The sequence below is a fragment of the Beta vulgaris genome, chromosome 6, assembly GCF_026745355.1.
Source record: "Beta vulgaris subsp. vulgaris cultivar EL10 chromosome 6, EL10.2, whole genome shotgun sequence".
Classification (NCBI taxonomy): domain Eukaryota; kingdom Viridiplantae; phylum Streptophyta; class Magnoliopsida; order Caryophyllales; family Amaranthaceae; genus Beta; species Beta vulgaris.
In genome coordinates this window covers 4,658,551-4,674,243 of record NC_079207.1, presented here as the reverse complement: position 1 = coordinate 4,674,243, position 15,693 = coordinate 4,658,551, and the positions used below count along the sequence as shown (strand labels likewise).

At 34.5% G+C, this 15,693-nt stretch overlaps 1 protein-coding gene across 1 annotated transcript; it reads right to left on the bottom strand.

Annotated features, from left to right (window-relative positions):
• Positions 1 to 3,687: 3,687 nt before the first annotated feature.
• LOC125494203 (F-box/LRR-repeat protein 3-like) lies at positions 3,688 to 7,552 on the bottom strand. The gene is made up of 7 exons (XM_048637825.2): positions 7,232 to 7,552; positions 6,417 to 6,521; positions 5,934 to 6,327; positions 5,726 to 5,855; positions 4,756 to 5,050; positions 4,393 to 4,644; positions 3,688 to 3,949 (listed from the first exon to the last, which is right to left on the bottom strand). The coding sequence occupies exons 1-7, from the start codon at positions 7,550 to 7,552 to the stop codon at positions 3,887 to 3,889; spliced, it is 1,560 nt and encodes a 519-aa protein (XP_048493782.2). The 3' UTR covers positions 3,688 to 3,886.
• Between the last annotated feature and the right edge of the window lie 8,141 nt (positions 7,553 to 15,693).

The window sequence follows — 15,693 nt, the reverse complement described above, 5'->3', positions numbered from 1 at the left end:
GATTTGATAATATAAAAATATTTAGTCATAAAAATAATGATTGGGTTGGACCGCAAAAATTACATCATAAACCGTCTTGACGCGATTTGATTGGTTTATGGGCTAAAAAAAGTGGGTTTATTTGTGCTTTGACCTAAACCATGTTCCTCCTAATAATAATGAGTAAAGCTATAATAAACAAAATAATATATAGAAACAACAACAATAATAATAATACTACTTAATAGTAATGATATATATTTAAATAATAATAATAAGAGTAATTAGTAAAAATAAATTATACCAACATAATAATATTTAACAAAATGGTTATAAAAGAATGGAGCTGAACTGAACTGAACTGAACTGAACTGAACTGATCTGATCTAAACTGAAAAATAAGTTGGGGAGAACAGACCCTAAGTTAACAACAAAAAGAACGAATTTCTTTTTTATATATTAATAATTTCAGTGCGTTTTGTAACACATAGGGATGCCCAACTAGACCCAGACCCGCTTTTTTTATTTGGACCCAAACCCGCCCCAGACCCACAGGGTCTAAAAATTTTGGACCATTACCCAGACCCAATGGGTCTGGCGGGTCTTGGGTCCAAGATGGGTCTCAAGCATATTTTGACTTTCTATTTATTTTTTTACCTTACGATTTTTTACGCACATTTTCCTTAGTAATTAAAATGATATGGGACCAAAATAGTAGTTTAATTCTTCCACAAAATATCCTTAATTAAACAACCACAACTAGGGATGTAAGCTATTTGGTTAAAAACCGAAAACCAAACCAAACCAAACCGAATTAGTAATTTGGTTTGGTTTTTTTTTGAAATTCGGTTTGGTTTGGATTCAAAAAAATTATTTTTCCGGTTTTTCGGTTTGGATTGGTTTTGGTTTTGAAAAACCAAAAAAACCGAATTATTGTCACTTAACATACGAATTTTGTCTATTATTTTTTTGTTTCTTTTTTTTAATATTAATTACGAAAATACAAAAATATTGTCACTTAAAATACAAATTATCAGAAATTTTGGTTTAAATTCGGTTTGGTTTTTATCTTGGTTTGTTAATTTCATTTCGGTTTGGTTTGGATTTTGGAATATGAAAAAAAATTGGTTTGTTTTGGTTTGGATTTTGAAAGATAAAAAAAATCCGGTTTGGTTTGGTTTGGTTTGGTTTTTGGTTTCATATTTTGGTTTGGTTTGGTTTGGATTGAGTCGAATTTCGGTTTGGATTTGGTTTGGAAATTTCAAAACCGAATTTATTTCGGTTTGGTTTGGTTTTGACCTAAAACCAAACCAAAAACCGAACTTACACCCCTAACCACAACAATGTAATACCAAAATATCACAACTCACAATTGGTCTACAATAACTTTAAGTTACTCAAATTCATAATAATAATAAAAATTCTTTCAAAAAGTCGAACTAGGGATTCGAAGTTCAAAGTGAAGCAGAGAGACAGAGAGAAACTAAAAGGTCGAAATTTGAAGTTCTTTTTTTTTTTAATATTAATAATTTTCTATAGAAAAAATAGGTTCAAATAATGTTTGATAAAATCTATCAAATTTGGATTCAATTTATAACTAAAGATGTTTTATAGCAATAATCGGTGTAATTATTTATTTTTACTAGTGGTTGGATCGTGAACATGTGGCTAGGATTAGCTATATTGAAGACATAATAAGGCTTAATTTTGTAAAAGTCATTTGCAGATTATTGTTCTATTTTTGTTTGTTGGTGCAATTCTAAGGAAGTTGATATCTATTATTGTTTTACAGAAATACAAGAGTAATGGATCATAGATTTAATAAGTACTCCATCCGCTTCGAAATAACAAGGCATCTTCAGAAGCCTACTTATTGTGCTAAATTGTAATTCAATAACTAAAAACTATTTTTCCATCAAAACTAGTTTTAATGTTATTTTATACTTCCTTCGTTTCGAAATAAGTGAGACACTTCTCTCAAAAGACCCTTACATGAGATAGAGTAGTGGTTGCTCTCGTAAACTGCTACCTTGAGTAGCGGCTTAACTTAAAGTTAATAACTGCTACACTCGGTAGCGGTTTGCTTTGCCGAAAATGTACAAAAAAAAAAGAAATCTAACACGCTGTTAATAACGTCTATGCGCCACATGGCATCCTTCTTCTGCCACTGACCTCATGTAAGGATTTCCAAAGACTTACCATCTCATCTAACATCTTTTAGTGATTCATATTTCCACAAAATTATAGAAATGTGTTGTAATTAGTAATGGGGCAATAAAATTCCTACTTCCAACCATAAAGTTTATTTTCCTTATTTTAAATATTTTTTGCAGTCATCCCCTTTACTCCATCTCCCTTTCTGAAATTCACCATGGATGTGAGAGTCCTCTACTTCGTAACTAATGGGGTAGTTTTACAAACTATTCTTGATGTTAATCAAATCTTATTGTTGTTGTTCGAGAATACGAGTCAGGATATGGAGTTTAAAGATCAGAGGCAACTCACATAAAGAAGGGCAGTGAAATTGTTAATCATAACACAAATTCCTTGATTGCATATATAATTTATTTCAGGTGTGGAACCTTTTCTCTTGCGCTAGAATTTCATCGTGTGTGCAATGAACCAACAGTAAATTGGTCATCATATTGTTTTAGAAAAATTATAATGATATCTTGAATCGACCCCCATGACCTATTAATAAGTATTAAGATACATTTACTGCTACACTAGTGATATATGGTGTAATTATTTTTAAAATTAAATTATTATTACTTCATCCGTTTCTTTTTACTCGCTACACTTCTCATTTCACGAACTCCTAGGCAATTTTTGGAGAAGAGAGAGGTAGAGAGTAAAAAGAAAAGGGACCCATGTGGGAGGAGAGAGATAGAGAGAGTTTATTGCCCAAAAAAGAAGTGTAGCAAGTAATGTGAAACTTCCCATAATGGAAAGTGTAGCGAGTAAAAAGAAACGGAGGAAGTAGATCAAAAATATAAGTACCCGAAGCATAATCGGGTCCCAAAAATACTTGATATCAAAACTTATGTAGCAATTGACCATATTGTTCCTTCACTAATGTCATCCATCCAGCCCTCAGTGGAAGAAACTTTATGGAAAGGAAGATGTAGTTTTTTTTTTTTTTTTTAATAGAGAAAAGGGAATAGTTTTATGACACTACTAATTTTAAAAAACTATTTTGGCAGCTAATATAATGCAACAAATATTTACTAAAGTAGCTATTAGCTACCTTTTTCGAACAGACTCTAAGATATTATATCTCTATTTACACATTTAGAACTTAAATTATTCGTAGTATGCCATGTTTACAGGATAATCTATAGTTTTCAGATTATCATCTTTTACATAGAAATTTAGACTAGTTAGATTATTCAGGACCTGCAGTTAAGCAAGAAGTGTCAGTTGACACCCCTTAAGAAAATCAAAGTGTTATCTACCTTCCATTTGACCATTAAAAGATATCGTGTTAGTTATCAACCCTGTATATACCAAAAATATAATTGGAGGTCAGATCAGATTGATTATAGTTCAAAATAAAAGAAGCTAAGGACATCAATTTCACGTTCACCTGCTATTTCAGCGAAACTTTAGGATATGGAGCAGATTCCATATATCATAGAAGTATTCTTTTTACAACTTTGGATCAAGGTTGGACTTTGAACTTCCAAAGGTGAGCCCAAACCAATATAAGATATTAGGGACCCGAAATTTATTTAGTCTAAATACAATCCAACCCTTTTTGAGTCTAATCCAGTCCGACAAATTTGAACTAAACTTTGAAGTCTGAACTTTGGGCCATCCGGCGACACCCCTAAAAGCCCCTCAGCTTTATCCTCGGACAAGTATGTAATCCAAGATCATGGTCATCATCTTTCAAGCAAGATTAGTTTTAGGAGTCATTGTTCATTTCTGCAAGTTGCAGTTTCCAAGACTTGGAGTCTTCTAACTCATCCTGTCACCATTAACAACAGAAAATCAGCATCTTCATTGATCAAGTTTAATATATTTGTCAAACCAGATTATAAAATTTTCATATTTTTCGAGAAAAAAACTAACTTTAAATATACAGAAACTTCCGAAAAGAACAACCAAAATATGTCAATCTATCACTCGTTCATTATTAAGTTTACTTCGTTCGCAAATCATTCAATAGGACTGAATCTCAAGTTCTCAAATCTTTGTTTCCAGTTCACTTGAAAACTGATTCAAATGAATAAACTTCATCTTAAAACTCCTTGACTAAAAATTTAAGAAAATTCTATCATCAAATAACTGCCAAATTATTATACCAACGACTAGAATGTTCACCATTATAAAAGCTGAAATTGAAGTAAACAATCTCAAAAATTTCAGATTTAATATCAGATCACCAAGTTGGTGAACAATTAACTTTACCTGAAACACTTTCTCTCTCCATTGGAACACACAGCCACGTGCTTCTAGATGTCCAAAAAGTGGTTGTGGAAGCAAAGATTTGAATGACGAGTGAAGCTTAACTTTTGTCAACCCTCCACAGGCTAATAAGGCTGCTGCTAGACCTCTTGGGCTCAATCCTTTCAAGTGCAATATGATCATGCTCTGTAAACAACTTATGCTGGCGAGGGACAACAGGCCAACGTCTGTAATTGATGTACATGACAGATTAATCTGTAGAGGATCCATCAGGTTCACTCGTTAGATCAATAGTTTATATACCGATTGAGTGGAATAAATAATTCAAGTCCAAAGTTTTACAACAAGTTGGACAGATAAAGATACCTCTTTAAGATTCTGAGAGAAATGAGCAAGAGGTAGAACTCCAAAATCATTAATGTTGTAGCACTTCTTTATATCCAACTTAGTGAGGTGCTTACATCCGACTGCAATAGCTGCTATGCCTAGAGAACTTATAAGAGGACATCCTCGGCATTCTAATGTGTTTAATTTTGCACATTTTGACATCGATATCAACGAAGCATCTGTGATGCCTTTGCAGTATGATATGTTGATCATTTCTAGAGCAAGACAACCACGTGCAATGGCTGTGATGCCTGAATCTGTAATATCCATAGATCTGGTCCAGGAAATTGTACTTGTAATTAGACAAGAATAGGCACAATGAATATGAAGTATAAAATAAGACAAACATGACCACTAATTAGTACTCAAGTTGGCTTATTAGAATGAGAAGTGAACATACAATAATCACACGCCTTACAACCCAGCAAGTTCTATAAGTGATAAAATACACAAAATTCATCCACAGGGACCTTCTCTTTCATATACTTCATAGGCATGGATGAGTTATCTAATAAGAAATTCTCAGCAATCAATTCTCATTCTACTTGAATTTCATCTATTAGCCTTTTATATTTAGATAAGATATCAGTGGTTTGTCCTAGTGAAAGAATTCATTGCTCATGTACTTTTTTTCCTAGAATACAATTTATCATGGCTGTCTAGGAGAGGACGAGACAAGAATGAGCAGTCCTATGAGAAGACCAAAGCTAAGGCAAGTGTCAATAACGCATGCTATGACCTGAATTCTCCTTCTCATGGTATTTGTGTGTTTTCTGTTATACTAACTCGTTTAGAAGCTCTCAAGCACAAAGTTGCTAGCTCTATACTTTTGATTCATGTAAAACCATCTTAATTTCTTTACTACGTGTAGCACACAACTGGTCTAAGAACTGTACAGCACCTAAACTTTGATGAACAACAGTTAAATGAAAATGCATAATCCACAAACCTGTACAAGTCAAGTTCCACAAGCTTAGAGCAGCGGTTGCCTATATGACTCAGCCCCTCATCAGTTATATTCAAGCAGATTCCAAGTTTAAGAATCGATAGTTTTGAGCACTTGGAGATGGACTTTAGACCTGCATAGAAAAAGAAGCTGTAAGCTCACTGAATTATAGCATTCATAAAAAGTCAACCACAAAATGCAATCAACAAACCTTCATCATCTATCTCATTATCAGTAAGGTCAAGCTCCTCCAGAAGATGGCATCTCCGACCTATAAGAACGAAGGCTTCTCTAGGAACCAGAGTACAAGACTCCATCCTCAGAGATGTGAGAAACGCGCAAGAATACGCAATCTGGGCAATGGATACACAAGTTAACTTCCGACAACATGTAATATCTAGCTTTCGGAGCTCCTTTTGTTTCTTAACCAAGGAAGACAAGCCTTCATCAGTCACACCAGAGCATTTACTCAGGCTCAGTTCCCGTAATGAAGCACAGTAATTACCAATGGCCTGAAGACCAGAACATGTAACTACACAACCATCTAGTTTGATGGATTGCAGTTTAGACAGCCTCTGCAAACTACGAGCAAGATCAAGAGTGACCTGAAAATACAAGCATGGTAAGGGACAGGACAGATGACCAATATATATTATTAATAAAGAAAAAAACAAAGAGGAATCCAAAATCTTACAGGAGAACCATATGCTAATGTCAATTGCTGAAGACAGCCAGTCCCGCTTGTTAATGAAGACAAGCCTGTATCGCTCACATTCTGGCAACTTGACATGTCAAGAGTCTACAAAAGGGAAAACAATGCCAATCAATAAAGACAAAGATTCTCCTTCCATATGGCACCCAACAAAGAGCAAACTATGAAAAGGAACTGGAATGTTAGCTTTGTTTTCAAGAATCAGGATGAGAAATTATGTTCCCCTACATGGCTACGTAAAACTTGACCCCTTTCAAAGGAAAAATGTTGTGGCAAGTTGACATTTCAAAAGTCTACAACAGGGAAAACATGCAGATCAATAAGGAAAACATATTTCTTTCATAAGGCACCAAATATAGAAAACACTATAATTTCTTTACAGAACGAAACTTGGGTAAGCTTTCTTCTTTCGCAACGACGAGTATGAGAGCTTATGTTCCCCTACATGGCTACATAAAAATTTTTGCATTTGGGAAGGCATTTAGCCAACTTATACTCGCAACCTTCTTATCTAATCTTTCCAAAATATTATTTGGACCACTTGTTGATTTTCGCCAAGTATAAGAGTTCCCCTCAAAAGGGAGGCAGCGTAGAAATAATTCATAATAGTTTGTGTTCAAATTTGTTAAACTTTAAAACTTGATCTTTATTAATCCTTTGAAGATTTACAAGGACCTAATAGTTCACGCAACTATGCAAGGAAGTGGAGCACCAAGCATATGGCCATTCCCTGTTAACATATTATCATATTCATTTAGAAAAGCAATAATCTTGATGGCACAACACCTAATTCTGACGGGATGCCTTAAATTAGTCGGCCAACCATGACTTGATGACCAATCATCACTTGATGACCAATAATATCCCCTAATATTTAAGTCTAACTCCAACGTTTGATTCCTTGCTAATTCTTCAAGTATTGGAAACCTGAGTTTTACACCTCTGATACTCATATTGAATTGCAACTTTTTCCGAGTTTCAGCCTCTTGATTAAACATTCCGAGAAGGGTCGATGATAGAGTTTGGTTGTGATAATCGAGAGACACGCTCAAAGGCTCGAATAATCGATCGGGTACGCCGAGTTTCGACCAAAGCGTTAGATTAACATCTGCCGTCATATAGTTGGAACTAGAAATTTTCATCGAAGATACCTTTAAGAAATCAATGTGGAGTTCAAAACTATCTTGGGAATAGTACATAGTAAAAATTAGCAAAACAGTCGAGAAAATCAAGAGTGTGACAGAGAATGGAACACAGCATTGTAGAATCAAACTCTCGTTCCTACGTGATAATAACGGGCTTCCTTGCTCTTCATTACGTATACGTAAGCGCTGCATAATTAAGGGATCCGACGACATAGCCAACAACAGGTAGAATATGGTAGGGTTTTGTTGCTACTCCTCATATATATATATTTGCCATATATATATATATATATATATACTTGTTGATCCGAGGAACATGGTTTAGGTCAAAAGCACAAATAAACCCACGTTTTTTAGCCCATAAACCAATCGAATCGTGTCAAAACGGTTTATTTTACAATTTTGCGCGGTCTGACCCAATCATTATTTTTATTACTAAATATTATTATAGTATTAAATCTAATCATTAAAATAATATCTTCTTAGATATTATTGTTATTATTATTATTAATTATTAATTATCATTATTATCATTAATTATTATTATTATTAATAATAATTTATGATTATTAATATTATTTATTTATAACTATCATTTAAAAATATCCAAAATACAATTATTATTTTTCATTATTAATTATACATTATTATTACTTATCATTATAATTATTATTTAATATTCATATTATTATGGTTTAAATATTATTTATATATTCAACTCAATTCAATTCAATTCAGTTCAGTTCAATTCAATTTAGTTCGATTTGGTTCGGTTCGGTTCAGTTCAGCTGTTTTATGCCGAAGAGACCAGCCCCCTAAGACCAAAGAATCTATATCAATATATAATCGAAAAAGTTGTTGAAGCTGAAAAAAGAAGGCAATTAACAAAATTGGCACTAATTGATTTGGCTAGGTTTTCTTAGGAAATATTACTATATCTAAATAATGAAAATTAACCAAATTTTATCCTAAAATTATTGACGTAAATCAAGATAATTGGTCAAGATTAATGTTTGGTTTACATGAAAAGTCAAAATTCCCATGAAATTGCAATTTATTATAGGAAATAAGTTACTTAATCAAATTCATAAAAAATTGGTTAAATTGGTTAAATTATTTGGTTGACAATGGGGGAATTAAATTCCCATGGGAATTTCTACTTACCTAGGGGGACCTAGGTAAGTAACTTCCTCCATTTTGTGGAACATCAAAATTTCTAGGAAATTCTAATTCCTTCATTCTGCTATTTTATTGTCAATCAAGCAACTCACCAATTTTTCAATTCCTAGGAATTTCTATTTCCCATGTTTTCTCATATCAACCAAACAACTCGATATATGGTTTATGGTTGATATATATAAGAATTTGGAAGTGTATGTCTTAATTCCATAAATTGACTAAGGGTATGTTCTCTTCGGTATAAAACAGCTGAATTGAACTGAACTCAATTAAACTAAACTGAACTGAATAGTGATATGTGAGAGTAAAAGTATTGTCCAGAGCTGGATTGAACTGATCTAAACTGAACTGAACTGAATTGCATTAAATTGAACTGAACTGAACTGAAAATAAGCTGGGGAGAAAAGGCCCTAAAAATGTGAAATACCATTACGAAAGTAGATGAGGCAAATAACTAGACCTAAAATAATTCATTTATAACTAGATCGGTAGTAAATTTTATTAATCTTCTGATTGTGTTCAAAAATTACATTTATTATTGTTGTCATCTGATTTATTACCAGAAATACTAATAAAAATATTAGATATTTATAAATAAATTATTAAGGGAAATTCTCTATGATATCTTTCTAGTATTGATTTTTTTTCCAATGGTACACCTGAAATTACGATTCTCAATGGTACCTTAGTATTATTGACGTTTTTCAATGGTAGACATTCTTAAGTCTTCATTGTCAATAATACCCTTCAAGTATTGACTTTTTACTAAATTACTCATGAATATGATCTAACCCACAAAATAGATTTATTAACAAAAAATGGAACGGGTGACCGATCAACTATGAAGGATATAAACTAGTGAGTGTCCCAGGCGATGCCGTGAGTTGTTACTTTTCTTAATATTTTATCAAGTGAGGAAAAATTAACGTAATGACATGATAAGTAATTGCATGATTTTTGAAAAATAAACCCCTTAAAAGTTTGGTTATAATGAAAGCAATAGCTTAATTCTTTCTACAAGGAATTGGAGTAAGAATTTATGTCTATAATAATCTCTTGTTATTATCATAAAAAGGTTAGGTATTTAACTACTGGTGCAAATCTTTTAATGAGATATAATTATAAGACCTTATGATATTTTCTTTTGAAATACTAAACAATGGTGTTATCGACTTATCGTGGATTGATGGTTAATCTTTCACTTTTTGTTTCAGAGATCACGTGTTTGATACCTTATACAACATTATTTTTTTAATTGAGGATTTTACTTTAAAATAAAGCATTTGCATTAGAGTCTTAGAGGAGAGTACCACGTGGCACACAAACTTTCTTATATACACCTTTTAACATATTAGCACTAGGGAAAAAAAAAAAAAGAAAGGGCTGCGCAGGAAGGGCTGCGCTTTTCCTAAAAGCGCAGCCCTACTAAGTGAAGGGCAGCCCTTCACTTAGTAGGGCTGCGCAGCCCTTCTGTAGGTAAGAAGGGTTGCGCTTTTCCTAAAAGCGCAGCCTTCTTAAAAAAATATGAAAAATTCATCTTCGCGGGCTTCAAATATTAAGCGGGTTTCGTCAAATATATTATCCCTCATTCTCTCTCCTCTCTCACGTCCCTCGTTATCCCTTTTCCTCCTTCTCTCACGTCCCTCCTCCCTTTCCTCCTTCTCTCTCATCCTCTCTTCTCTCTCAAAAACTCCCAGAAACGTTGCGACGAAAACCCTGAAATGATTTGCACTAATCATGCCGACGGAGTCCGATTGCCTAATTTGACACCTTTTCGGAAGCGGAACGGGCCAACGAGTCAAACTCACCGCTATGCTCTGATGTTTAGGCTTTTTAAGTCATCCGAGTTCGTTTAAGCCTCCAAATAGGCATTTTAAGTATTTTCGAATTTTTTTTTCCTTAATTATGTATTAGAGTTTTGTTTTATGTATTTAAACATTATTAGGTTAATGTTTGGAGGTAGTTCTTGTATTTTCAGATCTATAATGTTCTTGTATACTTCCCTTTATGTTTGATTAATGTTCTTGTATACTTCTCTTTGTTTTCATTAATTATTCTTGTATACTTCTCTTTGTTTTGATTAATGTTCTTGTATTTTCATCTTTGTTTTGATTAATGTTCTTGTATTTTCAGATCTATTATTTCTTCTCTTCTGTATATTAGTTTTTGTTCCTTTTTTTCATTTTCATTTCGTTCTTTTTTTTTGTTTTGGGTTTAGTATTTTCGTTTTCGTTTCGTTTCTCTTCTCTTCTGTTTAATTTCAGAAAATGTGAGATTATGAGTAAAAAAATGTCAAAAAAAAATTTTTTTTTTGTTTTTTTTTGGTAGGAAGGGATGCGCTTTTACCTAAAAAGCGCAACCCTTCTAGCTTAGAAGGGCTGCGCTTTTCTAGCGCAGCCCTACTTAAAAAAGTGAAGGGCTTCTACTGAAAGGGCTGCTGTCAAAAAGCGCAGCCCTACATGCATTTTTCAGCACAACCCTTCTTCATTTTTCCACTAGTGTAGTATAGATAGTTATATAGCCATTATATTTATATGTAATTGTTATATAATGATTTATGTCTTCTTCATAATTAAATTCCTTGTTATAATAATGCTCAAACCTTCAAAAACTAAAAATAAGCTTAATTTGATAATTGTATGTAATAAAAGTTAAAAATTGATAAACTAACCATTATAAGAAAGGAGAAGTATGATTTCTTTTATAAAATTACATATATATCTTAGTAATGATCATTTTTTGGCTTCCTTAGGTTATCTTAAGACAAAAAAAAAACTCCCTCGTAAAAAGGGATTTTCTCTCTTATCGAGCGTTCTACCATCCGTCGCCCTCCACTGCAGCGGCTGTTTTCCTGTGCCAACGACAAAGGAGATTACAAAAATCTGTTCGAAACTTATATTCGATGATTAGGAGGAAACAATCTTAGATCTTAAAATAATAGATCATAGCATTGATGACAAAAAACCTTCATTGTTAATCTTGAGACGTTTACTGATTAAATGATCTTACAACGTTGAGGCTTTCAAACGCACAATTACAAACATTTGCGCACCAGCACATGGATTGGTTATCAGGGTTTTAAGCCCTAATTAATCCGTATGCCTTTCAATTTTTTCACTGGCGAGATATGAGGAAGGTGTTAGATGGCAGGCCTTGGTGTTTCGATAATATGCTTGTGTTATTGAAGGAAGCGGATGGTTACAAACAATCTGATTAAGTTCTCATTAACCAATCGCCTTTTGGGGTTTGTATCAAGAACCTGCCTTTTAATTACCGTTCCGATGAGATAGTGAAGGCTTTGGTTGGGAACATGGGCGCGATTTTGGAGATGGAAGAAGATCTTCTTGGCATTGGTAGATATCGAAGGGTGAAAGTTATGCTTAACATCAGTATCACTAAACCTTTACGTAGATACAGGAAGATAAAGGATACGAAGGGGAGGGAAGTTTAACTCGATTTTGCGTATGAAAAATTGTCCTTTTTCAGTTTTGCATGTGGAGTTATGGGTCACTCTAAAAGAGATTGCCATGAAGTTCCGGAAGAAGAGAAGCAGGAGAAGTTAGGTTGGAATATTGGTTGAAGGATGGTCAAAGGAAGGAGTTAGAGGAGGAAGAAAATTTTCAAAAGAATAAGAAGGTTTTATTTCATGTTGAAGAACTCAGCAGCAAATTGAACCTATTTCTACTACTAACCTTATTACTAATCCCAAGAATATACTGGTGACTACAAGGGAGGAGACCCAAGCAAGAATGAGGCGACAACTGACACCTAAAACATAAAATTCCTTTACATGGAACTCCAGGTATAATAAATAACTTGGGATCTGAACCATGTCACTTGGCTTTAAAACAACTGAATACTATTGTTTTCAATAGCACTGCTCCTCTTAAACCTAGTAAATCTTCTTCTTGGAAGAGGTTGGCAAAGGCAAGTATGGAGGATAAAGGGTATGCTCAGATGGACATGGATTGGACTGATGTGTCTCACAGAAGAACAGTAGCAGATACTATGGATTGGGGAGATGGTATATGCCGGTGCTACGAAGTGCATGAAGCAGAGCCCTACACATGACTCTTACTCCACTATTTTGGCGGAGGTTGGTATGAACCAACCCCACCACTCATCATGAATACAATGTGGTGGAACTGTCATGGGATGGGCGACCCCCGGTCAGTTCGACAACTCCGAAAACTCTCAAATCTTGAACCCCGTTCCATCCAAAAATTTGGGAGTGCACATATCATTCCAGTTCTTTCGATGAATTTTTCGATTCGGTCCAGTCCCTTCCCCCCCTCAAAAAAAAAAGAAGCGAGACATCACTGAACTAATTTTATCACTAGTAGAAAAAGGGCGATTTGCGTCCCCCTATGTGCGTCGCACTAAAACGGAAACGACGCAAAAACAAAATTTGCGTCGCATGCTCACTGGGGTACGACGCAAAAGACAACACACAAGCACCAGGTATGAGTGATGTGCGTCGCATCCTTCCTAGCTACCTGCGACGCATACGGACCATATGCGTCGCACCATCATGAAGGTACGACGCACATCACTTGAAAATAAATGAGACCTATCTGCAATGTGCGTCGGATGGTTTGTAGAGTGCGACGCGGATAATTGGGCCCAATAATATAGACACGCGGATGGTATGTACACTCCTTTTTATTTACAAACCCTACTTCATTACTTCCTCATATCAGCCGTCACTCTTCTTTTCTCTCTCTCTCCTTCTCTTTTTCCTTCCTCATTAGTTCATTTTCAGTAACTTCTCTCCTTCCTTAAACTTCTCTCTCCTTCTCATTTTTATTTTCATTTTATCATCCCACATTTGTTTTTCTTCGCCGAAAAATCTGCAAGTTCTTCAACTGATTCGTCAGATTTTTCAAGGTTTCTCAGTTCGTTTTCCGGCCATTCGAACGAACGAACGAAAGGAGACACGTAGAAGAGCAGCGAAGAAATCTGATTTTCGGCGACTACACAGGTTCGTTTTTTTTCATTTTTCGATCTGATTCATTTTTTTCAACTACTTGATTTTTCAACTACACTCGAAATCTCGATTTTCGGCGACTACACAATCGCCATTAAACAACTCGATTCCAACTACTCGAAATCGCCATTTTTTTTCATTTTTTAGATTTGATTTTCGATTTTAATTTTCAGATCTAAAAATACGTTTTTTTCATTTTTAGATCTAAAAACTAAAAACTTTCTACTGATGACCTTTTGTTTTTTTTTTCATTTTTTTCCGTTTAAAAAACACAAGCAGCATGTGCTTGGTGGTTCACGAAACAGAGCGACAGCAGCAGCCAGGAACATAATGTGGTTTGGTGGTTCATGAAACAGAGCAACGCGCACTAGTATAGAACACAGACTTGTACTTCTTGTTGTTTCGATTCACATTGTTTCGATTGTATTTCGTATTTCGTTGTTCGATTCAGATTAATGCAAATCAGTTAGTACTCCCATATTTTGTATATCGATTTTATTGTTGTGGAGTTGTATTTCTGTAATTTTATTTAATTGATTTTCTGTAATTTATGTATTCTTTTTTCTGTAATTTTATTTTATTGTTGTGGAGTATTCGTTTTTTTTTATATCGTTTTATTTGTTTATTATTGCGTTTGCAACAGAACGTATCCTTCATTGATTTTCCAGTCATGAACGTTTCTGTAATTAATTTTCTTTTCCCTCTCAAAAAAAAAATTTTTTAAAAAAAAAATACCAATTTGCGTCGCACGTATCCCAAGGTGCGACGCAAATCACTCATCTGCGTCACACCCTAAGAGATGTGCGACGCACATTACAGCTCTATGTTGGCTGGGCAGACTCATCTGCGTCGCACCGTATATAACGTGCGACGCAAATAACTACTTAATTTGCGTCGTATGTGAAAACGACGCAGATCGTTTTTAGTCATTTGCGTCGAGGGCTTTGGCGTCGTACCAGGGTCCGACGCAAATAGGCGCCTCACATCCGACGCAAATTGCCTTTTCTGTACTAGTGTATCAATTATGAACAAGGAAGCTTATATACACCCATCAAATATGTCGGAATAGCTTGGATAATTGATTTGGGGAGAATCTTTTTCCCGGCTCGTGATAGAAGTTTCTCCTTCCATCCCTTCAATTTCTTCCATATTTTATCTATTAGAGCTTCAAACATAAATTTTTTAGATCTCCCCACCACAATCGAAAGACCTAAGTATTTGCTATGTCTGTCGACTTGTCTCGCTCATATTCATACCACTCATCAAATCTTCTTGTTGTTTAGCACTAACCCCTTTGCTAAAAGATGCTTCCGACTTTTCATAATTAATTTTTTTCCCGGATGCTTCTTCGTACTGGTTGACAATATCAACTATTACTCAGAATTTTTGTCAGTTTGCTCTTACAAAAAGAAGATGAGAATTTTTTGGATCATTTTGACTAGCCTTTGCTCCATGAAGATGTCTCTCCTGCACTTTTTTTTGTAACATGTGAGAGAAGGCATCAGCTACCAAAATAAACAGCTAAGGAGAGAGAGGATCCCCCTGTCTAAGCCCCCGAGAAGGACTCATATCCCCACAAACTCTTCCATTATTCACCATAATGAAAGAGTATGAGACAGTTTGGACACAAGCCATCACCAATTTCACCATCTTCCATCAAAACCCATTGTGAGCAGCAGCAACTTTCTAAGAAAACCCCATTCCACCCTTTCATAAGCCTTACTCATGTCAAGCTTTTATGTAATAGTGCCTTTGCGCTCCTTGCTTCATTTCTTCATTATGTGAAACAATTCAAGAGCAATGATAGTATTGTCAGTGATCAATCTCCCAAGCGCGAAAGCACTTTGGTTTTCAGTTACAACATGAGGAAGAATATTCTTTAGACACATCACAAGAGTTCTAGTAACTAATTTATACAAGACCTTACACAAATTGATCATAGGTCTAA

Coding starts and splice junctions, on each gene's coding strand:
- LOC125494203 (XM_048637825.2), bottom strand. CDS start 7,552: ATGACGGCAGATGTTAATCTAACGCTTTGGTCGAAACTCGGCGTACCC. Junction 6,522..7,231: donor CGACTAATTTAAGGCATCCC/GTCAGAATTAGG, acceptor TCCCTTTTGTAG/ACTCTTGACATGTCAAGTTG. Junction 6,328..6,416: donor CATTAGCATATGGTTCTCCT/GTAAGATTTTGG, acceptor TTGTATTTTCAG/GTCACTCTTGATCTTGCTCG.